Consider the following 24,581-nt stretch of genomic DNA (forward strand, 5'->3'; position numbering starts at 1 on the left):
TTATAAGTTTTTCCTTGCTTGATGCAGGTGAAATCTTAATCGGGGGTGTAGTAGGTGGTTGAAGACGAAGGTTTGCTTCAGTAGAGGAAATTCAATGGTTTTAATCCACTCATCCAGGCAGGCAGTGACAGCAGGATTACAAGAGAGACTTTTTATAAGAGGGCAATTATGACAGCATATGGCAATACAGTACCCTAAATTCAATTACCCTCTCTGGCACTTTTCAATTTTCTTTAATTAAGTGGATTAAAAAGAAAGGCATGTTCCTCAAGTTTAAAGATGATTAAAAGTCTAAAGAAAGATGAGAGGCAATGAAGGGGAAGCAACTCATTTCTGCTTATGATTAGTCATGGGTGTTTGCTGTAAGAATTCATGTTCCCTGCATCAAATTGATTTTGTTCTTCATAAGACAGAGAAATGATCCATGCCAGGGCTGCACAGCATGAGAAGGGTTTTTAATGAAATTCTTTTGTTGCTGTTTTTTATGCACTTTGGTTGATTGTTTTTTGGGAAAGGAGTTGACCTGTTTCTTGCACAAAAATAGCCTGTAATAGATTCATCCTGGAGCAATCTTGAAGCAAGTGATGAAAACATACACTGACCAGTGACTCTGTTAGGTACGTTTGTTCAACACAAATGTTTAATCAGCAAGCAAAGGTTGATTGGTGGCAGCAATTCAATGTATTTATCCATGTACGGTATATATGATCAAGATCGCCCTCTGAGTTCAAATCGAACATCAGAATAGGGAAGAAAAGGTTATTTAGGTGATGTTAAAACTTTAAACGTGGCAGGGTTGTTAGTACCAGAGGGGGAGGGGTTTAGTATTTCGGAAACTGCTGGGATTTTTTTCCAACGCCACCATCTCTAGGGTTTACAGAGAATGGTCTGAAAAAGAGAAAATATTGAGTGAACAGCAGCTCTCTGAATGAAAATTCCTTCAAGCTGAGAGGATGATGACAGTAACTCAAATAACCGCTCGTTGCAAACAAGGTGTGCAAAAAAGCATTTCTGAATATGTAAGACATTAAACCCTGAAGCAGATGGACTACCACAGCAGAAGACCACACTGGGTGCCACTCCTGTCAGCAACGCACACGAGTATTTAACGACTGAAGACTGAATATTTGTTGCCGGGTCTGATGAGTCTTGATTTGAGCTAATTTTAGGATCAGAATTTAGTGTAAACAGTATGAAAGCATGACTTCATACTGGCTTGTGTTAGCAGTTCCTGCTGGTGGTATAGTGGTGTGGCGGATACTTTTTTGCTCATTTTAGACCCCTTCACACCAACTAATTATTGTTTAAACACCAAAGCCTAAATGAGCATTGTTGCTGACAACATGCAGCAGTGTACCCATCTCCTGATGGCTGCTTCAAGCAGAATAACCATGCCACTTCACAAAGCTAAAAAACAGAAAAAAAGGAAATGATTTTAGCATGACAGTGAGTTTACTGTACTCTAATAACTTCCACTGTCAGCAGATCTCAGTCCAATAGAGCACCTTTGGGATGTGTTTCATTGTATCGTGGAGGTATGGCAAATGCTGGGATCTGAGCATTGTTTTTACCAGGGAGATAAAATGTGACAGATGGTACCAGATCAGTAGATTTCTTCCGCACAACCTTGGCTAGACAACAGTTTTGTTACAATATTGACCAAAAAAGGCTTTTCTGTATATTATTGCCTAAAGACAGAGGGGACTTGCTATGTCTGCCGTGAATAATGATAAATCTCTGGTTCATGCACTTCTGTAGCATTTTTATCATTCATCATTCTGTAAAGAAGAATGTAACTCTAGGCTAGGTAGGGAGCCAGGTGTAATTCAGCTGCCTTTCACACTGCACCAGTTAATTTATGTCAAAAAATTCACATATTTCCTATTATGATTGCCAGGAGTGTTTTTTGTGTCAGTGAAGCAGAAATAATCCAGTTTTAATAAGCCCTGGGTAAGAGATCAAGATAGTAGTAATGGAAGGAGACTGTTTAATAACAGTCATCTGAATTCATATCAGTTTTATTGTTCCTGTTGGCTTTTTCTGTTGTATTAATTCACTATACTGGTCTTGACCACTCTAAAGATAGAGAGCACTGGAATGTATAGGCACCAATAATGTGTTTTTCTTCTTACATTTCTACATTTGTGTGTTTCCATGTCCCACATGTCAAACCCATGTGCATCTGCAATGTTCACTCAGTTCCCATTTCCTCCCTTCTCTATTTCCTCTCGGCAGAGGTCATCAGCACATTACTTTCCATTATCTGCCGTCATCATCAAAGAGGATGGGTTCGCCGGAGTATTTCTATAGCGGTGCAGTCCTCCTGCATAAGCATACTGATTGATCTGTTTCTCAACAAAACCTGCTACCTTTGTTCTTACCATGAGCTCAGTGCTTGTCCTCTTAAATTATCTCACACTTCCTGTCTCTATTTGGTATCACTAGAGAATCATTTACTCAGGATATGAGTCAGAACCTAATAGGGTTACATACCAGATATATATATATATGTATATATACATATATATATGTATATATATATATATATATATATATATATATATATATATATATATATATATATATATATATATATATATATATATATAGAGTCAGGACGCCAGGTCAGGTCAGGGGGGCGATATCATCACCCCCACCCGAGATTGGGTACATAGCCCCAAGTGCGATAGGAGAAGGACCGTTGAGTGCGAGAGGAACTGACCTGAAAAATAGGATCATGGCCAAGCTTGAAACCTGGATCCCCCGTAGCCGGTTACCAAGATTACGTGAAGTACCCTCAGAAGGTCTGCTAGATGATGTTAATGCAGCACTACGGGCAATACCTACAACCACGATTACCGACACTAACAAGCTGATCTACAATACGGCAGCAGTGATCAGTGACATGCTTGGCTACAAGTTGAACAGCGACAAGGGGCAGTACCCTCCATGGAGAAGGAGGCTAGAGGGCAAGATCAAAGTAGCACGGAGGGAGGTTAGCCAACTAACGGAGTTGCAGCAAGGTGCGACAAATAAGGTGCCTAAGAAATACAGCAAGCTGTCCATACCTGAGGCCTTGGAAACTGCCAAGCAAAGACTCACAGCCTTGGCCAGCCGCTTGAGGAGGTACACCAGAGAGATAGAAGGCAGGAGAATAAACCAGCTGTTCTCCACAGAACCAGCAAAGGTGTACTTTCAGTGGCAAGGGAACAATAAGAGAACTGCACCACCAAGGCTGGAGACGGAGCAATACTGGAAGAGCATATGGGAGAAGGACACAACCCATAACGGCAATGCTCAGTGGCTAGTGGATCTGAGGGCAGACCACAGCGACCTCCCTGAACAGGGTCCAGTAACCATCACAGTGGCAGATATCCAAGAAAGGGTCTCCAGTATGAAGAGTTGGACAGCACCAGGGCCCGACATGGTTCACGCCTACTGGCTGAAGAAGCTGACTGCACTCCACGAGCGTCTGGCAGCACAAATGAACCAGCTGCTAGTTAACGAGAGACACCCGGAATGGCTAACTGAAGGCCGGACGGTCCTGATCCCCAAGGACCCCAAGAAGGGACCGGTCCCCTCCAACTACCGACCAATAACCTGCCTCAGTACTACATGGAAGCTCCTGTCAGGCATCATATCGGTTAAGATGAACAGGCACATGGGTCAATACATGAGCAGGACACAGAAAGGAATTGGCAAGAATACCAGAGGCGCAAAACACCAGCTACTGGTAGACAGAACAGTCAGCCGAGACTGCAAGACCAGACTGACCAACCTGTGCACTGCCTGGATTGATTACAAGAAGGTCTATGACTCAATGCCCCACAGCTGGATACTGGAATGCTTAGAATTGTACAAGATCAATGGGACCCTAAGAGCCTTCATCAGGAACTCAATGGGGATGTGGCGTACAACACTAGAGGCCAACTCCAAGCCCATAGCACAAGTCACCATCAAGTGAGGAATCTACCAAGGAGATGCTCTGTCCCCACTGCTGTTCTGCATAGGCCTGAACCCCCTCAGTGAAATCATTAACAAGACTGGCTACGGATACCGACTACGGAACGGAGCAGTTGTCAGCCACCTCCTGTACATGGATGACATCAAGCTGTATGCCAAGAGTGAACGAGACATCGATTCACTGATCCAAACTACCAGGCTATACAGCAATGACATTGGAATGTCGTTCGGACTGGAGAAGTGTAGTCGGATGGTAACAAAGAGAGGGAAGGTAGTCAGAACTGAGGGGATTGAACTACCAGAAGGCAACATTGCAGACATAGAGGACAGATACAAGTACCTGGGGATCCCGCAGGCGAATGGGAACCACGTAGAGGCCGCTAGAAAAGCTGCAACCACCAAGTACCTGCAGAGGGTCAGGCAAGTCCTGAGGAGTCAGCTGAATGGTAAGAACAAGATCCGGGCCATCAACACGTACGCCCTGCCCGTGATCAGGTACCCTGCTGGGGTAATAGGCTGGCCAAAGGAGGAGATAGAAGCCACTGACATAAAGACAAGAAAGCTCCTTACCATGCATGGAGGGTTTCACCCCAAGTCCAGCACCCTGAGGCTGTACGCTAAGCGGAAGGAAGGGGGCCGGGGACTGGTGAGTGTCAGCACCACAGTCCAGGATGAGACAACGAACATCCAAGAATACATTGGGAAGATGGCCCCAACTGACCGAGTGTTCAGTGAATACCTCAGGCAGCAGAAACCCAAGAAAGAGGAGGGATACGAGGAACCATCATGGAAGGACAGGCCCCTGCACGGTATGTACCACCGGCAGATAGAGGAGGTGGCTGATATCCAGAAATCCTACCAGTGGCTGGACAAAGCTGGACTGAAAGACAGCACAGAGGCACTAATCATGGCAGCACAAGAACAAGCTCTGAATACAAGATCCATAGAGGCTGGGGTCTATCACACCAGGCAAGACCCCAGGTGCAGGCTGTGTAAAGATGCCCCAGAGACAATTCAGCACATAACAGCAGGGTGCAAGATGCTAGCAGGCAAGGCATACATGGAACGCCATAACCAAGTGGCCGGCATAGTGTACAGGAACATCTGTGCCAAGTATAACCTGGAAGTCCCGAGGTCAAAATGGGAGATGCCCCCAAGGGTGGTGGAGAATGACCGAGCTAAGATCCTGTGGGACTTCCAGATACAGACGGACAAAATGGTGGTGGCTAACCAACCGGACATAGTGGTGGTAGACAAACAGAAGAAGACGGCCGTAGTGATCGATGTAGCGGTTCCGAATGACAGCAATATCAGGAAGAAGGAACACGAGAAGCTGGAGAAATACCAAGGGCTCAGAGAAGAGCTCGAGAGGATGTGGAGGGTGAAGGTAACGGTGGTCCCCGTGGTAATCGGAGCACTGGGTGCGGTGACTCCCAAGCTAGGCAAGTGGCTCCAGCAGATCCCGGGAATAACATCGGAGATCTCTGTCCAGAAGAGCGCAGTCCTGGGAACAGCTAAGATACTGCGCAGGACCCTCAAGCTCCCAGGCCTCTGGTAGAGGACCCGAGCTTGAAGGATAAACCGCCCGCAGGGGCGTGCTGGGTGTGTGTGTATATTATTTAAAAATAAATTGATAATGATAATAATAATTTACTAAGACATAAAATTGCATAATTTTATGTTGTTTGACATTTCAAACTGACTGAATTTATCAGATAGCCACTACTACACACTTGATCTTTGGATATGGTGCATATGTAAATGCTCATATCAATACAGCAACAAAATCATTGTGTATAAGCCTCTTTAATCCCTGAGAAAAAAGTCACCGCAGCCCAGAAAACACAGAAACTAACAGTAATTGCCTTTATTTGCGAGGTGTGTAAACCGAGAAGTGACTGAAGTGTATACAAAGTCAAAATATGTATTCCTTGGTCTTCTGTTTTGTTTGTTTTTTTTCTTCCTTTTGGTAGCAAGTGATTTTTATGGACGTGTAGTACCATCAATCGCCGGCAGGATGCGCCAGATATTCTGCGAGCAGGAATTTGTCAGTGGTCCCAACAATTTCCTGTTAGCGACGGCTGGTCCCGGAAGATTTACCTTTCTCCTGACACGTAGCAGCCGCAGCGAAGTTGGCAGGGCTCTGGGCAGAGTTATCACACAGCACAGGTAAGAGTTTGCATGACCGTGGTGTTTCATAGCGTGAGAATAGTGATTAAGTTGAAATGTTGGATTGAGTAGTAAGCCGTCGCTGATATTTTGTGTAAGTTAGGTCTGTGTCGGCTATTATGGCTAGCATTAGCTAGCCAATTAGCTGCAGAGTTAACGGTACGTTAGCCTCCCAAAGATTAGTAGCTCAGTGTGTACCGAAAGCACCAGTTATTCATCTACGTGTCCGTGGTCGTAGCTGTTGAACCATTTTATAGATGGAACAGTTACTAACAATAAGCCAAGAAAATGCTTGAAGCATACAGCTTACGGAATTGGTTTGTTTTGTTAGCCGCTTTAGCACTGATGCGTTTAGGGACCCAACTAGCGTTAATTGTTGTGAGGCTTATTGTTATATCTTATTGTTAACAAACAAATGGAAGGTAAAAAAAAATTTTATTTTTTTTTTAAAATATGACTACTACTGTCACGTGGCGTTGTTTGTGCATTTAGGCTTGAAATTTGGTCGCTGCGCATTTGTGTACGATGACGTGTTTAAAGGTGTCAGGTAATTAACACAAAAAGATTAAACGCAACTAAATGCAAAGGTTGACATTTCGGATAACAACACTGAGTATTTCTAATTGATATTGATAGCTTACGAAGGAAGCTGGCATTGTTAAGCGAGTCTATGCTGTGCAGTGTAAGAGTGTTTTATCTGTATATAGAGCAGACGCATTAAAATAACTTTTCACGCTGATCGACTGTGTTTTCTTTCACTTTCAGAGTAAGAGATGTCGGGTTTTGACAACTTTAACACAGACTTTTACCAGTCCAGCTACAGTGTAGATGACCAAAGCCAAGCCGGCTATGGCTACAGCAACACTGACAACCCCTACAATAAGTAAGTGTATGAAGCCATTTTTAATTGATAATTTCTCAGCTGCTGGTACACTATTACTGGGCTATTTCAGGTGCTCAAAACTAATCTCCAGATCTTTTGGAAACTTGTGTATTTGACATGTAGTGCCATGTAAAAGTATTTTTCGCCTTCCTGATTTCCTAGTTTTTGCATATTTGTCACACAAATCATCAAACACATTTTAATATTAGACAAAGATTACCTGAGTAAATACAAAAGAGATGTTTCTAAAGCTTTTTTTTTTTTTTAATTAAGTTTCCAGTTACTTATTATTGTGTATTTCCCAGGCCATATGGTCAATATGATTACTCCCAGCCCATGGGCTACTCATCCCCAGGAGTAATGCAGCCCCAGCAACCATACACCGGACAAATCTTCCAGCCCACACAGACCTACACACCATCAGCATCACAGTCCATGTACAGTAACAGTTTTGATGACGAGCCACCGCTGCTAGAAGGTATGTCAAGCACCAAGACTACATGCCGATGTGTTATGTCTGTCTGTCTATCAGCAAGATTGAGCAAAAATATTTCATTCCAGTCTCAATACTATAGAAAACCAGAGCAAAAGAGTAATCCATTAAATTATCTCGATTGCATTCTGTGAAATGTATCTCAATAGTTCTTCCAGTTATTCTTTCTTTTTAAGCAAGAAAGCTGACTAGTATGGTTGTTATCATTTGCTGAGAAAAATCATTTTACTTCTTGTTTCATAATACTATAAATTGAATGGCTTTGTTGAATTAAATCAGCTACTGCAAGTACTGTTTGTCAGTCTTTGATATGATTTCAAGGCAGTGTAGGAGGAGCTCCAGTTGAAGTCCCAACATGCAAAAGTTTAGCATTGTTGAAATCAGCCTTCAGTATCATCTCTGATATTCAGCAGAGAAACTGTCTCTCAAAGCATGAAATTAGAGTTTCACTCGCCTGTTGCAGTTGCTTCCAGACTCAGAGAATTTCATGACTACAAAACGATTTGATAGAATAAAAGCATTGATGGATCAAATGATGGAGTTCGGCCAAGTGTCTGCGTAACTGGCAGGCTTGATTTTTCTGACTGTTCTTGGCAGACCTATTGTTTTATTTTGCGTCTACTTACATGCTTGAGAAAGACTGCAGACATTTATTTATTTATTTTTAAGTGTTTCTGACTGTAGTGTTTGTAGATATTTGGTTCCAGTACTGTCTGTAGTCTTACAGTACCTTATCCCCAAAACAAGTATAAGTATATAAATCTGTACTCTGGGAAATCAGCACATTGTGTTTGACCGGTGTCAGTTGAAATTTTTGGTGTTAGTTTATCAAAATCCGGGTTAAAGACCTGAACTTGCATCTCTGCATTCAGAAATATACTTCCGTTATCTGTCATTTGACAATGATGATAATTTGTTTATGTGTAGCTGCTCCACAAACGCACAATATGTGCACTTGCCCACCCAGATGCACTTATATTGCAGTGTTGCTTATATGTGGAGATGCTTACACAAAACTATAAAAAGGCAGATTCAGTCTAATACAATTTACTCTGATGACTGATGATTACTCTGACCACCATCGATCCTGAACGTCGACTATTGGCACTACTTTACTTGACTTTGTCCTGCAGTTAAAACTGGATTCATCATATCTTCTCTGTACTCTTCTGTAATATGATCAGAATTCAGGGTAGAAAAAAAATAATACTGAACTGGTAATGTTTCATTGTGAGTTTCGTTTTAAGACTGAGCCATTATTTAGTTGGAAAATCTACAATTACGATTCAGATTTCAGGTGTGAAGACACACCTGAAAGCATTTCATTGAAGAAATCCCCGGTTGAGTATTTGTGGAGGACAGATGTGTTTGGAACCAATAGGGCCTGGTGTTTTTATAGAAAATAGTATAGTATAAATATCTGAAATGTCTCATCTCTTCTTCTCTTAGAATTAGGAATCAATTTTGACCACATCTGGCAGAAGACTCTGACGGTTCTCCATCCAATGAAAGTAGCAGATGGCAGCATCATGAACGAGACAGACTTGGCCGGGCCTATGGTGTTCTGTTTGGCCTTTGGAGCAACACTTCTTCTGGTAAATCATTTGGTTGATTTTTAGGTGAAAAATAAAAAGAAGATAAACTGGTAAAGACGAGTAATAGTACTTAGAAATAAGAAAATATTGGCTACTACATTAATAAAAGTGCCAAGTCTTAATTATAATTTGGGTAGATTGGTATCGATGTGTCAGAGGCTGTGTAGTCTTTTACATTACAAACTGTTAGCACTATCAGTAATGAAATTATCAGTAAAGTAAGTGTTCTGGTTTTGTTCAGTTGAACGTGCTCAAGTTATGAGAAAACTATGAATCTTTGTTTACCATGCACCATCTTTTTTTATGAGACTTATGCACAAGGCCTTCATCATGAGCTTCTGCTTCATTAGACTGTACCAAATTCATAGCTTTGATATCCACAGTAATTTTGTTTTTGTTTTACTTTTTTTAGTTTGAGTCTCATTATAATCTTGTGATCACAATCTCCTAGTGTGATCATTGAGTTAGATCTCAGTGTAAATGGCTGCTTCCAATCAAATCTGAGTCATGCAAATGGCTTTTTATTTATCAGCTATAGTTGAAACGGCACACAACTGCTGTGTAGTCAAATTATTTTTGTGTGTTCTGGCAATTAAATTACTGTTAAAAAACAAAAGCACAGAGCATATAACTGTACAAACTCAATGTGTGAACTGTTGGTGGGTGTAGTCCATATCTAATTGTGTGGATCTTTTTTTTCCCCCTCCTCTCTGTTTACAGTCAGGTAAAATCCAGTTTGGTTATGTGTATGGCATCAGTGCAATTGGCTGCCTTGGCATGTACTGCCTACTCAACCTCATGAGTATGACAGGCGTGTCGTTTGGCTGCGTGGCCAGCGTGCTGGGATACTGCCTCCTCCCCATGATCATTCTCTCAAGTTTTGGAGTTCTCTTCTCTTTACAGTGAGTATACAGGAAAACAAAAAGGTTTATGATTGTTAATGTAGCCTGCAAATCTGGCAAAAGGACTTTTAAAAAGATATAGTATTTATTTACTAGATTAATATACAATCTACTAGTTTAAAATAAAGAGTTTTGTCGTATTATTGTAGTACAGCCCGTAAATAACATCAGTTATTAGTAGTAAGTCTAACTTTCTGCTTATTTTTGTGTCCTCTCTAGAGGCATGATGGGAATTATACTAACAGCAACAATTATTAGCTGGTGCAGTTTCTCAGCCTCGAAGATCTTCATCTCAGCGTTGGCCATGGATGGGCAGCAGCTGTTGGTTGCTTACCCATGCGCTCTGCTTTATGGGGTTTTCGCACTCATCTCCGTCTTCTAAAAACCGCAATTCATCAACAGTTTCAAATAACTGTTCCCCAGTTTCTGTAATGTCGGCCTAATTGGCGTAAGTGTAATTAGTGAAATTATTGGCTAATAATGCTGTTACTACAGAAAAGTGGGCGCTCCTGCCTAAATTGGTACCAGGATTTTTTTTCTGTCTTCTTTTATTGGCCTCCACCTTTCCCCACATTACAACTTGACCATTCGCAAGCTGGACTATATGGTGTCACACATGACTCCTCGTCGCCTTCCTCCCCTGATATGCGTCTTACAGGAGAAGACTGTCAACAAGCGTGCTGGGAGGGGGGATTTTCTGTGGACCGAGTTGAGCCTTAAATGGTCTTATACAGTCCTGTGATTTTTAAGGACATTAAGGGAACAAAGTGTTTTGGACACAGGTGGGAAAAAAACTGCAGTTTTCAAGAATAAAAATGAACCCTGCAACCTAATCTGAATTCAGCTAAAATCCCATTTGTCCTGATTTTTGTAAAAGCTTTTATGAGCGTTTTCTGCCTCCCATATATTTAGCAACAACAAGACTAAGGGAAACACCCACTTTCATTCTGCACAGGACTACATTAACAGCGAAGGGGTCGTCTCCTCCGCAACATCGCATTTTCTTCGCAACCGAAGAACCACAAACTTTATCAAGTGTGTCAGTTTTTGAACAGAAAGACAGCTGCTCTGCTACATCTAATGTATTTTATTATATTCTTTGGAGATTCCTTTGAGTTCTGATGCCTTTTCAGGAAGACAACAACAGTTTGCACAAAAACACTGCTCCCAAACCAAACCAGTTTGATCAAATGCTCAGAATTAATATTGGTAGAGATGCTGTATGTCTAGGTACAGAAGTGTCTCTATAGGTTTTCGTTCTTGTATGTATCCCTTTTCATCTCTTAAATCTTTAATTTTAGAGACGACTCACTTAATGCTTTGATGTGTCATCTGTTGTTCATGTCTTCTTATGCACATTAAAGTTGTTTTTGAAGGTTACCTGCTGTGTGGGTAAATGTTTCGGTGGTCACCCTAAGAAATTCTACGACCTCTATGAAGACTTAAAAAAACATTTTATTTGGGCCACGGACCCACTGTTGTTTGTTGGCTGGCAGAGAAAGAAACATTCAACATTCTCCTACAGTGCTAAAGCTTGGCCAAGTGAGGGCACTGTCAGCCTACAACTACAGACCCTCAGCTTCAGGTGTAGCCCATCTGCTATGTGGTGTGTGGAGGACATTAGAAAGATTACACTGAAATCCAGTTTGTTCTGAAACAATGCCACATGTCTGCAAATGCAAGAACCTGCAGCTTCCTATTGAAATAATGGGTTCAAACCTGTTCTTTTCTTCACTCTTTTAGCTTTTCTTTGTTTTATACACACGCATACAAAGAGCATCCTTAAATGGATAATAACCCACTTTAGATAGATGAATAATTCAACAATTTAAAAAGGACCCTTTTTTTTTCTATTCCAACAAACTTAACACCAAAACAAACTTAGCATTTCAAGAAGACCTAGTGGGAGAAGTCTGATCAAAGGCCCCTTCATATAGACATTCTGTGTATGTGTGGTCTTAATTTGAGTGTCAATTTCAACCTGTACTTTCATAACGTGTCAAAGCTATTAATGGATGGAAGACTGTAATGTTGCACTTTGATGCAGATGTTCTCAGTTTCTCGATTAATAAAAGAGTCATTTCAGGAATTTTTAACTCATGTTCACCGCATTGAGTGTCTCGGGTGCTCCAAATTATTATGCAGTTATGCATCGCCTCAGCTCTGGGGATCAATGAAGCCTTCTCTGTACGATAGAAGCGAACAGGATGTTGACATTCAAACATTCTAACGTACAGTATTTGCTTTCAGGCGGTTTCCAGAGCTCATAGATTTCAGTGCCTTGCATCTCCCTTCACTCAGAGGTTCACTGTTACATTTTCCTCTTGGGCTTAGTTTTTTTTTTCCCTTCTTTCTGTCAGTAGTTGCTGTGGGAATACTCTGCGCCCGTGGCAGTCCTGTGGTAATGTTAAGGAAAGGAAGTTGATACGTCTCATTTCTTATTTGTAAAGTAGTTCCTCAAAATCATTTTAGTCACAATTTAACTGTTTTGTCTCTGTTTTTGAACATCAGTTCACAGATGGATACAGAATTCACTGAGAGGCAATAGTCACTCTTCTAAATACATTTCTCTACAGTTTCCCAATTGCAGAATTGCAACACTCTGGAACATCGAAATTCCTCTGGAAAACCCCCAAAATGTAAAAAAAATAAATAAAAAATTAAGTGTGTATCCAACAGAGGCAAAAAATATTTAAACACCACAAAGTTGAGATTCCTAAAGTCTAATAGTTAGGAATTGTCAACAAGATCAAGTACTGTTTAAAAGAGAATCCAGCTTTTTCTGGACTGGACTGGACTCTCCCAAACACGTCACTATAAGACTGGACTCTCACACACGTCACCACACGCACCACCACACATTTCCTATAATCCTATAATTCCTATAATTTATAATCCTTATCTTTATAATCTCTTCTGCTATTTGCACATTCTTTACTGTAAATTCCTAAGTTAATTTGTAAATTTTTGTAGTAAATTGTAAATATTGTAAAACTTTTCTTCTGTCATTTAATGGTCGGGCATTGTACAGCTACAAGTATTTCACCCCCATGTCATACTGTGTATGGTTGTGTGTGTGTGACAAATAAAATTTGAATTTGAATTTGAATTTGAATTTTTCATCGCCTCCTGAATATTTACACTTAGGCGCCTCCAGGTGACAGTGTTGAGTTACTGTCCGTATGACTCACTGGATTTTGTGTTTTTCATGTATTCACTGGTTACAATATGAAGTATATATCCCCTGGAGCAATGACTGCATTGTCGCTTCTTTTCACATTTAGTCATAAAATTTATGTCTCACTCTAGCCCAAGATCATCCGGTAGCCAAACACACCCATCCCATTTTACTCTGTACTCTGACTTTTTTTTTGTTCATTTTTCGTTTTTGTGATTGGCTTTTAAACTTTCGGTTTGTTTCTTTTGTAATTACTTAAGTGCCTCAAGTAGGAGAATATATCGAAATCCAAATCTTTTTCACCCACGTAAAGTTCTTATGAATAAATAAATAATTGTTTGAAATCAAAACCATTTTATTTTACGACATGGGCGCAAAGTAATATTAATCTTTGTATTCACTGGAATAGATATATAGTGCCACTTTTGCTGCTTCTGTTGTGCCAGTACTTGTACAGCTAGTAAAATATTACTAATTCTAAAATTCATCTTCACCTTCATGCTGTTTTAGGAGTAGCTTATCATTCTGTTTGTCTCTGAGGAATAAGGCCCACCATTATGTCATCTAATGTTGGATAATCTCACCTCCATCTGGCTGGCCTGGGACACAGTCTGTCCTACCCAGCAAGCATGCCTGGCTGACCAGTGAGCTGCAGATAATATTGAAACTGTCCCCAAGAAAACACCCCATTTTACACAGAGCTTGAGAGAAATACATAGAGCGATAAAAGCTTCTGAGATTACGAAAGAAGGGGAAGAAACTATTATGGGGAAACCACTTAAAGCTCATTGTTTCAGAAAGATTGTGATAATATTGCGGGTCGCTTGCAGGCTGAATTGCTGTAAATCAGGATGCATGTGGCATTCGTGCAGCCTTGGAAAACAAAAGTCAGCATTTCAACTTTTTCTTTTAAAAAAAGCCACATTGGAACCTGGAATTTGTTTTCCATTTCCTTCCTGCAGTTAACTTGGTTAGCATGTGCAGTGCCTTCATGGGAAGATTTTCATTACTCAGAATTAAAAACAAAAGGAAATCAAAGAAGCCACAAAATTGTCATTGTTGGATTTTATTTTTTTTGGGGGGGGGGGTGCAAAGTTAAAGTCACTGTGTAACTCCTAACTCTATTTATTGAGAATGTCATTTCTTTTCTTGTCTAAATGAAAATGTTCATACATAATTGAGTTCATGCATCTACTTCTATAACAATTTTTTTTTAAAAAAATATGTTTAAATATCATATTTTATGAGAAATTATTTTTATTTTAAGTCACTGACAGCAGCAGATTTTACTGGATAAGAGGTGTAGCTTGTGTAAGCAATACACTCCAAAAGGCCTTGGAGCAGTGAGGCTGATAAGGATGTCATCTTCAGTGAGGTGCCAGAGAAGCGACGGGTGGAAATGTAACAATTTGTATTCAGCAACGCAGTGCTGCCTTTTAATGCATCTGCAAAGCCAACAGCACATGAATATTCACTGAGCAACTGTTAGCACAGCACTGAGTGTGATATGCTCCTGCACTTCATTAGGCTAATTGTACCCCTCATTGTACTGTGGACCCTTCTAACAGTTGATTCAGAACTCAATGAACTAATGCAAACACTGCAAGGCCCGATCAGCCGAGTCTGGCTAAGATGAAATATGGATGTGTATGTGAGCGCGTGCATGTACTTCAGTGCATGCTCCTGTGTATTCATGAGTCTAAGTGTAATTTGTGTACAAGCACTCCTGCACAAGCATGTACTTCTGTGTGCATATTGCATATTTGTGTATTCTAAGCGACATGCTCACAGGAACTCCTAATTCTTTATGTAAAAAGATCTTTTTTTGAGAGCAAGGACAAATGCATGCATAAGCTAAACATATTTTAAGAGACAAATGCATTTACACATCAACATACACTCACCACAAACCTTATTAGGACTCCCTTTGGTCTTCAGAACTGCATTAATTCAGTTCATGTTGCAGATTCGACAAGGTGCTGAAAACATTCCTCACAAATTTTGTCTTATTTAATGAATCATTTCATTCATCTCCTGGAAGTTTTCAGTCTTTTGAATATGTGGCTTTACAGCTGAAGGCCCCATCCAAAGTTGTGTTTCTTAATGTTTACATGTTTCCCAAATACTGCACAGACTTTTTAATGATCTCAGTGAACTGCTGTCTGTGATCTGTGTTGATTTTGACTGTGTAATTATTGTTGGGGTTTTTAACATCCATGTGGACATCCCTCAGGACAAAGGGACTAAAGACCTGAGTAACACTCTGGGCAACATTGGGCTGACTCAGCATATAACAGAGGCCACACATAATAGAGGACACACTCTTGACCTACTGATCTCCAAGGGCCTAAGCATTTCAAAGGTTACTGTAGGGCTGCTCGATTATGGCAAAAATGATAATCACAATTATTTTCACTGAAATTGAGATCTCGATTATTTGACGATATTTATTTAACCCTTTAAGACCTACCATAAAACCAAGTCTGCCAGAGCTTTTTTTTTTTTTTTTTACATGCTGTAGTGCCATTTTTGGGAGCATTTCAAGTTGTTATACATCAATACAACTGTTATAGCCCATATTTTAATAATATGTATGCATTAAGTCCATAGTAATTACATTAATTACAAAAAAGTGCAATAAACTACAAAAAAATTGAAAATCGTTTTTGTTTTGTTTTTTACATATATTTCTACTTGGGGAAATTTAAGAGGCTTATCCCTCAAAACTTTAAATACAAAAAAGTTGCAAAAAATAGTTTACAACAACAGTAAATTTATTTTGAGTGTCTTCATAGTTTTATTTTGGAGATACAGCAATTTTTATATACTGCAGGAAAAACAAAAGACAATCCTATGATGCAAATTTGCAAAGAAAACAGCATGTGCATCAAAATAAACTATTTCCAGCAGTGCAATTCGAGTTCTAAGCATCACAGAAACTATTCAGAAAAGTCAAACATGACTTATAAAAACACCAGTATAGGCTTTTAAGGCCTACAAGTAAAAAACTACATTTTCCGTGAAAATGACGTCGGTTTTGGACAGGAAATGGCGGACATGCGATAGTTCGCGTTGACATCTAATCTCTAAGGCTAAACCCTACATACCACACAAAGATATGGAGAAACTCATTCATGCTTTCATTATGTCAAGACTGGACTATTGTAACTCACTCTACTTGGGTCTACAATCTTCTCTTCTGCAGCGTCTGCAGCTGGTCCAGAATGCCGCAGCACGTCTCTTGACCGGCACTAGAAAGTTTGACTCTATCACCCCTGTTCTGAAAAATTTACACTGGCTTCCTATCAAATATCGAATTGATTTTAAAATTCTATTGTTTACTTATAAAATTTTGAACAATATGGCACCTGACTACTTAGCTGATCTCCTCTGTCTGTACAGCCCTCAGAGAGCACTAAGATCATCGGGCCAACTGCTCTTGGTGCAACCTAGGTCTCGGCTGAAGACCAGAGGAGACCGTGCCTTTGCCGTTGCTGCACCCAGGCTATGGAATACTCTCCCTCTTCATATTCGCGCGTCAGATTCCATTCAGTCTTTTAAATCACGTTTAAAAACGTATTTGTTTGATCTGGCATTTAAGGCGAATTAGGGTAATTTACATCTGGCTCTGTATTTATGTAATTATCTTATTTTATATATTTGTAATTTATATTTTATTGTGATTTTATTTGTACTGCGATTTTAATGGAAAGCACTTTGGTGTACTTCGGTCTTAAAAATGTGCTATATAAATAAATTTTGATTGATTGATTGATTGATTGACATCTTTTTCATTGTGGGAAGTGTTACGAACAGCTGATCGGATTGGCAAACCGTGTTTCTGGAATATTATTTTTTTGTTCCTGCAAGCGCTTTTTATGCAATTTTTGCAAAGCTTTATGTGGAAGGAAACCGTGACCGAGGACAGGCTGATGGCATAAGATGTAAGTACAACTCCTCTGGCGTCATATGCAAAACAAATTATTGCGCTAGCTTACGTGGTTCCGGTTCTACAGGGATTTAAAGGGTGAACAATAACAATGTATTGAATAATGACTTTAAAAAATAATATAAAATAGTGTGCAAATACTGATAACAGTGCAAATGTTTGCAATATAAAAAATAAATGAAAAATGTAAACATCTATGTCTAGTGAACTTTGCAGTGTTGCTCTGTGGTTCAGTTACGACACTGTAGCAAAGTGTACACACTATGTCTACTTGATCCACGTCAAGTAGAACCCATAATGTTTCCACACCACTGAAGTTTGGGGTTTTTTTACCTCTCTTTTCAACCAACGGCAGTCACTCTCCTCCCCAAATAACTTCTGCTTAGCTTTCCGAGCTTCCCTTGGGTCTTCTTAATTGTTGTGATACGTGTTGGAAATGCAGAGAGGTGCGCTCGATTTGCCACACGGAGCAGCGCGAGAGTAAAGCACGAGGGAGGGGCTAATAATCGGCTCAGTCATTTTTAATGATCGTTGAAAGCCCAGATCGTAATCGTGATTAAAATTTGATTAATTGAGCAGCCCTAGGTTACTGTGTCTGATGTGGGCCTGTCTGATCATTACTGTGTTTTCTTTGAAAGTAAAATTTCAGCCCACACAAATATATCAACAGCAGTGATCACAAAACGGTGTGTAACTGAAAACAGTAGTGAGATATTTAACCAGGTCTTCCCCTTAACACCTGACCTGTCCAGAGGTTCGATCAATGAGCTCGTCAATAGCTTCAATGCTAAAATGTTAAATCTCATGGACACCATTGCTCCCATTAAGGTGAAGGTTATCTCTGGAAGGAAAAAGTCTCCATGGAGAAACTCCACACTGGTGAAAAATGAAAACGAGAGTGTAGGAAAGCTGAGCGCAGATGGAGAAAAACAAACCTCCAGGTTCATTATGACATCTATAAAGAGAAACTTCACAATTATAATTTACAACTGAGGATTGCAAGGAGGTCCTACTTCTTTGACATCATCACCAAAAACAGTCTGTCTGTGAAGGTTCTCAGTCATCCAGGTCATCGTAGTCAAAGGAGCTTGCAAAGAAAAGGTCACCAGAGAACTTCAATCTATACACCCAAAAACCACAAACCAGGCGAGAAATTTGGGTGTAGCGATGGATGCAGACCTAAACTTAGAAAAACACATTAAGACAATAACAAAATCAGCTTACTATCACCTCAAGAATATTTCAAGGATAAAAGATTTGATTACTGTAACAGCATCTTTACAGGTCTACCTAAAAAATCAGTCAGACAACTACAGCTCATTCAGAACTCTGCTGCTCGAGTCCTCACTAAGACCAAAAAAGTGGACCACATCAGTCCAGCTCTGAGGTCTTTACACTGGCTGCCTGTCAGTCAGAGGATAGACTTTAAAGTTCTGATGCTGGCCTATAAAGCTCTGAATGGTTTAGGACCAAAATACATCAGTGACCTCCTGACCCAGTATGAAACTTCCAGATCCCTCAGGTCATCTGGATCCGGTTTTTTATCAGTTACCAGAGTCAGAACCAGACACGGAGAAGCTGCATTCAGCTTTTATGCTCCATATATCTGGAACAAACTCCCAGAAAGCCTCAGATCAGCTGAAACACTCAGTTTATTTAAATCCAGGTTGAAGACTCACCTATTCTCAGCTGCATTTGAATAAAACACCAAATCCACACTGTTATGCTTAAATTTCAAAACTTACATTTTAACTACTGATTTTATCTACTGTTCTGATTTTATCTACTGGGGGTTTTTTTTGTTTTTTTTAATCAATTTCAAATCATGCTTTTTATTTGTTTTTGTTCTTTAATGTCTCTGTAAAGCACTTTGAATCACCTTGTTGTTGAATTGTGCTATATAAATAAACTTGCCTTGCCTTGCCTTCCATATTGACCTGATAGAATCGCACAGTTGCTGCAGATTTGTTAGCTGCACATCAATGATGTGAATTTCTCATTCCACCACTCCAAACGTCCTCTGTTGGATTGTCATTGTCGTGTTCAAAAAGCCAGTTAAAGATGTTGGAAGCAGTCATCATTACACTGCGGTCATAAAGGGATGGACATGGTCAGCAACAATACTCAGGTAGGCTGCGATGTTTAAACTATGCTCAGTTGGTACTAAAGGGCTCAAAGCAAAGCGTGTCAAAAAACACTATTACCACCAGCCTGAATTGTTGCTACAAGGGAGGCTGAATCCATGACTTCATGTTGTTTATTACACATTCTGACTCTACCTTCTGAATTTTGGAGCCTGTTTGAATTGTAGCCTCAGATTCCCTTTCCTAACTGAGAGAGTGTTCCCGTCAGGTCCACTTAATGGCTCTGCAATATGTGACAGTTGCAGGAAAATCACTAATAATTTCTTAATTCATTAATGAAGTTTTCAGTAAATTGCCATTCTAGTAAACATACAAAAAATTCAGGTTATTTCTAGAGATGGCACGATACCACTTTTTTATGTCCGATACCGATACCGATATCATAAATTTGGATATCTGCCGATACCGATATGAATCCGATATAGTGTTGTTACGAACTTGTATGTCCATGTGTTTGTTTGTGCAGGTGTTGTGTTTTTTCTATGTTAATTTAGCTGTGCCAGGGCCCTGTTCCGATTGGTGCGTGGATATACTGCCCCGGCGTGATTGGATCCAGCTGGAGGACCCGCCCATTAAAAGGAGGCTGGAGTGCTACAGCGGGAGAGGCCCTCGCGTTTCTCCTCATCACCCAGCAGTAGTCCTGTGGTAGCCGCTGGCTGCAGTATACGCTTGAAAGTTGTGGAAGTGGAGTGGGTAGGGGTGAGCTGCCATTTCTTTTGATCACCCGTTTTCTCCTGTTTTGAGTTAGTTAAGGAGGTCAGACTCTGTCTTTATTTTTGACTTTGTTTTGGTAAGGTCAGGGGTGCGGGATTTGTGTAGGTTTGTTTTGTTTATTGTTTTGGCCTTGGCTCACCCTGAAGTGTTGACACTCCCGTTTTGGTTCTCTTTATTCACATTGTAAATAAATCACCTCATATCTAACGGATTGGTTTCGTGTGACTGCTTGGGTCTTGGGGGGGGAAGCGAGTGCCTCGCTCATGTTATGGCCTGGCCCTAGACGGGTCGCAACAGTGTTTTTTAATCAACAAAACTGTTTTTTTAAAATATCTTGCTGCATTTTGTATAAGTTCATACTCAAGTTTAAAACAACAACTACACTAAAGCTATTCTGTTATACCTGTATGCAAAAAAAAATATTTCATAGTTCAGCAATACTGATCAATCTAATAAACTTAAACCTACACCATCCTCCCTATTCTGGTATTTTAAAGAGTACTTTGCGTAAATATTAAGCAACCTAACTAATAGGGTTCCAACTCCCAGCAACAAAAATAAATAAATAAAAAATAGGGAACCACCCCTCACGCTCCACCTCATGATGCTTAATCGACGTAATCAACCTTAATTTGATGCAGTGTGGAAAAAAAATGCACAGAAATCAATTATTTTTCAAGAAATATTAAATAGATTCAACATCTTTCTTCAACAGAATTGCAGACTGCACAGATGCTACCTTCCCAAAGGAAAAAGTAGTATAGCTTACTAGGGTATATTAGACTTAACAGTTACTATATACAGTAATGGACTTCTATACATTTTACATCAGATTAAAACTTTGGGTGTAAGATTCAGATAATTATTTAATAACAGTCAGACATTTTAAATGAAAATAAGAAAGAAAAGTATGTCTTTGTGCCCCCTTTTCCCTGTTAATGCCCTATCGGCCCCCCTGGCTAAACTTTGCTAGATCCGCCCCTGCACAGTTACAGCCGTCAGCTGTGTAGAAAAGGATCCTGGTGTAGAAAGTAATATTAAATAAATTCTAACAACAGTTTATCAAGCTTAAACGTGCTGCTGTTGTTCAGCCGCTGGTTTCCTCTTTCTGGTGCAAAGTGGGCCAAAAACAAAGAAGAGAGACGGACTCCCGACAGAAAAGCCGATCAGCTGATCATTAAATAGAGGTTGTAACCTCAACTCTTTTCATTGTTGTTTTTCAGTTCGGAGCTTATAGTTGCAATTCTCACACGTCTTGACAAAAGGTTTTTAAAAGTCCCTGAAGTCATTGCTGTGATATCATGCTTGGGTTATCAAAGAAATACTCTTCATCTTCGATGAAGACCATCATTAGAATGATGAAGGCTTTGAGCCTAAAAGATGATCCAACCCAACAGCCAGTGTCTACAAGCCAAGTACGGAGCAGTTTCTCCACTGGAGTGCAAAGTCCACCCAGTGTGATGAAACTATCATTGGTTGATCAATCTGCTTTAACTAGCAACAAACTTGCATCAAAAAGAAAGCGATCTGAAGTTGAGGATCGACTTGATGACAAAAGAAGCTTCTCCACAGCAAAGAAGCAACGGCGTTTCTCAAAAGAGAAACCCTGCAGTCACACTGAAGTGAGCAAGACACAGAAGAGGGTACCTAACATATGGATCATCGGCTCAAGTTACATAAAGCGAGGAGAATGGGCAGCACGCCACGTGTTTGGAGAAAACTTTGGACTTGATGCCAATGTTCATTGGTTTGGAAAAACAGGGATGCGCTGGGATGGCGTCCTTCTTCGTTTTGATGCAGAGTTGATGTCCAGAAAGAGTCCACCTGATATTTTGGTCATTCATGCAGGCGGGAACGACTTGGGACTCGTATCCGCCCAGGAACTTTCCTCTGCAATGACTAAAGACTTGACTGAACTGCATGCAAGGATCCCCTCCATGACAATCCTATATTCCTGCATCAACAAACGCCAAGTGTGGAGGTACAGAAATCCAAAGTACATTATGGACATGGGCGAAAAAACTGTAAACTCAATCATGAGAAAGGCAGTTCATTCCTTTGGAGGCTTCATCATTGAACATCCCTCCCTGAAATATTATGACGAAACCCTATTCGGACAGGACGGAATTCACTTCAACAAGAAGGGAAATGACGTGTTTCTGACCAGCATCCGCTGTGCCATCGAGAAGATCCTTTAGAATTTGTCTCACAGAAAATAGACTTGAGAAAACGCACGACCTCTGGCAACCCCAACCTACCATCTGACATCAGGAGCTCTATCAAAACTGTCTTTATTTGATTACTTTAATGTAGTCAAATAAAAATGAGTACAAATCTGAACACTTAAAGTAAACTTCATTAAAATAAAATGATAAATAGATAAATACAAGCTGAATAGTTCAATGTCTTGGCTTCGTTTTAAAGTTTTAATGGTGTCTCTATGTGAATGTGTATGGAAGTAGTTAGAGTTGAAAGACGAGTAAGGTGAATGAGAATTTGAAGATCCTCCCTTTGAATTACATGGAAAATTTTTGTTGAATAAAGTTGAATAATTTAAAAATTATAAATGTTAAAAATGAGAAAAATACAAGCAGTAATGTCCTAAAGAAGAGGAATCTAATGGTGGTTGAATGGGTTTTCTAAGTTGAACGGTGTTGAAGAAGATAGATGCTGAAAACGTATGGAATATATAAAATGGAATAATAAAGATTAAAAGAACAATACTGTGAATGCTGATAAACATTCACACTAATTATACATGAAACATTAGTGAATATGTATAAGTGCAGACATATTCACTGTAAATACCGTGTACATTTTATTTAGTATGTACTTTGTAAGAACAGCTGCAGCAAGTAAAGTTGGATTTCAGTTCTTCTAAAGCCTAAAGTCATTTTACAAGGCCTTCAGGCAGAGAGGCCTAAACAGAAACTGCATGAGGACAGAACTGTCAGTCAGTATTTCTTAGTAATCTTTATGTCAAAGCTAAATATGACACCATATTACAACAACAAACACACAAAATTGCTATACATAGTTTCTTTTTCATTGTTAAAAGTTTTTTGTTCCTTCTTTCTCGATGTCGACATAAAAACTACTGTAATGACGGGCCATTTAAAGCCTGGTAATTGTCTCTGGCATCCTGAAAACTCCATTTTGGCTCAGAGGAGAGCACTTTCACAAACACAGTCCCAAAGATGCATTACTACTGCAAACACACATTTTGTGAATAATTAAGAGAAGGCAGGAGAAAATTAGCTCTTCTTCTAGACTGTGGATGGTTCCCAGCTGTACAGATGGTTTCAAAAAGAAAGCATGGTTTGAAGAGTACAATGGTGTCTCAGGAGTGATTCATTATTTCTTGCTCAGAGAATGTGGAGTGCCTGAAAATCTTTCTTTGGTGAAGGGATCATGGCTTCACATATGTGCAGTTGTTTTTTATTCTGATTTTTGTCTAAATAGTTTTTCTAAGTTACACATGTCTTTTGTTTGTTTGTAAGTTCTTTTTTTTTTTCGCCTGTCCCATTTGGTTCTTTAGCCATCAGAATTGTTGTCTGAAGACCAACAAGGATACCCAATGGATTTACTTTGCCAAATGGATCATCGTGGCATTGCCGTATTGGTCCATTTGGTCGATCTTTGTTTTTATTATTTATTATATTTTATTTTCAGATGTTACAGACGGGACAGACATGAGTGAGGGATAGGAAAGGGAGAAAGAAAGAGGAAGGAAAGGAAAAACAGAAGGGGAGAGGGACAGTGAGAAAGGGGGGGAGAAAAAAAATAAAAATCTCCTGGATCACCTGTTGAGAGAAGAATAGAAAACAAGCAAAAAAAGACAAAAAAAAAAACAAAGCAACATACTAAACACAACACCATCGCATTAATCTAGCTAAGTGTAAACAGCAGTAAATACTAAATATTCAATGTTGTTGTGCAGCACGCAGGACAGATGTGCTTCGAAGTAGCAGCCAAGAAAGGTGTAATTTGGGTCTACGAGCAGTGAACACCCGTGTGCATACCTGTGTGGATCAGCGCGCTTGTATTCCAAAGGTTTCTCCATGTAACGATCTGCTAGGGAGTGTGGGGGGGCCACAGCCCCGTCCTCCAGGGTGTGAAGCAGGTATGGAGGAGATCAAAACTCCAGACATCCAGAGGCCCCCAGAACACAAGAGACCATGGAAGACCAACAGAGGGGCAGCCGCGCCACTGTTCCAGTAAGAGCTGAGGAGAGTCCCAGATGAGGGTTCACTCAGTAGCCACGGAGCAGAAGCCAGGGGGAGTTGCAGTGACGCGCCCATGAGCTCCGCCGGCCGCCAGCTGTGCCTGAGTGACCGAGCCCCAGGCCGAGAGGCCGGGGGCACCCCACCCCCGAAGGGGCACCCCACCTCCGAAGGGGCCCGAGCGCTCCAGGCCCCGATAAGCGGCCGCCAAGGAGTGAGCCGGTGTGTACCTGGACGCCCACCCCCAGACACAAAGAACCACCAACGCACCGACACCTGAGGGAGTCCGCCACCGGCAGGGGAAGTGGTGGTAGGTGGAGATAGGCCTCCAAACCTTGGAGGGCCTGAGGTGTCCCCAGAGAGGTGGC

At 40.4% G+C, this 24,581-nt stretch overlaps 1 protein-coding gene and 1 long non-coding RNA gene across 2 annotated transcripts in view; both read left to right on the forward strand.

The window, feature by feature from the left end:
• Positions 1 to 16,804, forward strand: part of LOC308387585 — a 73,751-nt gene extending 56,947 nt beyond the window's left edge. The window contains exon 3 of the long non-coding RNA XR_013969970.1: positions 16,586 to 16,804. This is a non-coding gene — a long non-coding RNA (uncharacterized lncRNA). The remainder of the gene's footprint in view (positions 1 to 16,585) is intronic.
• On the forward strand, positions 6,037 to 11,385 carry yipf5 (Yip1 domain family, member 5). The gene is made up of 6 exons (XM_080866638.1): positions 6,037 to 6,132; positions 6,898 to 7,015; positions 7,321 to 7,493; positions 8,958 to 9,103; positions 9,824 to 10,005; positions 10,225 to 11,385. The coding sequence occupies exons 2-6, from the start codon at positions 6,906 to 6,908 to the stop codon at positions 10,385 to 10,387; spliced, it is 774 nt and encodes a 257-aa protein (XP_080722764.1). The 5' UTR covers positions 6,037 to 6,132; positions 6,898 to 6,905; the 3' UTR covers positions 10,388 to 11,385.
• Positions 16,805 to 24,581: the final 7,777 nt, after the last annotated feature.

This window comes from Rhamphochromis sp. 'chilingali', assembly GCF_963969265.1.
Source record: "Rhamphochromis sp. 'chilingali' genome assembly, chromosome: 19".
NCBI lineage: Eukaryota > Metazoa > Chordata > Actinopteri > Cichliformes > Cichlidae > Rhamphochromis > Rhamphochromis sp. 'chilingali'.

Bases quoted from the DNA above. Each gene is read 5' to 3' on its own strand.
- yipf5 (XM_080866638.1), top strand. From the start codon at position 6,906: ATGTCGGGTTTTGACAACTTTAACACAGACTTTTACCAGTCCAGCTAC. The intron at 7,016-7,320 runs GTAAGTGTATGA...TGTATTTCCCAG, and splicing joins ACTGACAACCCCTACAATAA to GCCATATGGTCAATATGATT. The intron at 10,006-10,224 runs GTGAGTATACAG...TGTCCTCTCTAG, and splicing joins GGAGTTCTCTTCTCTTTACA to AGGCATGATGGGAATTATAC.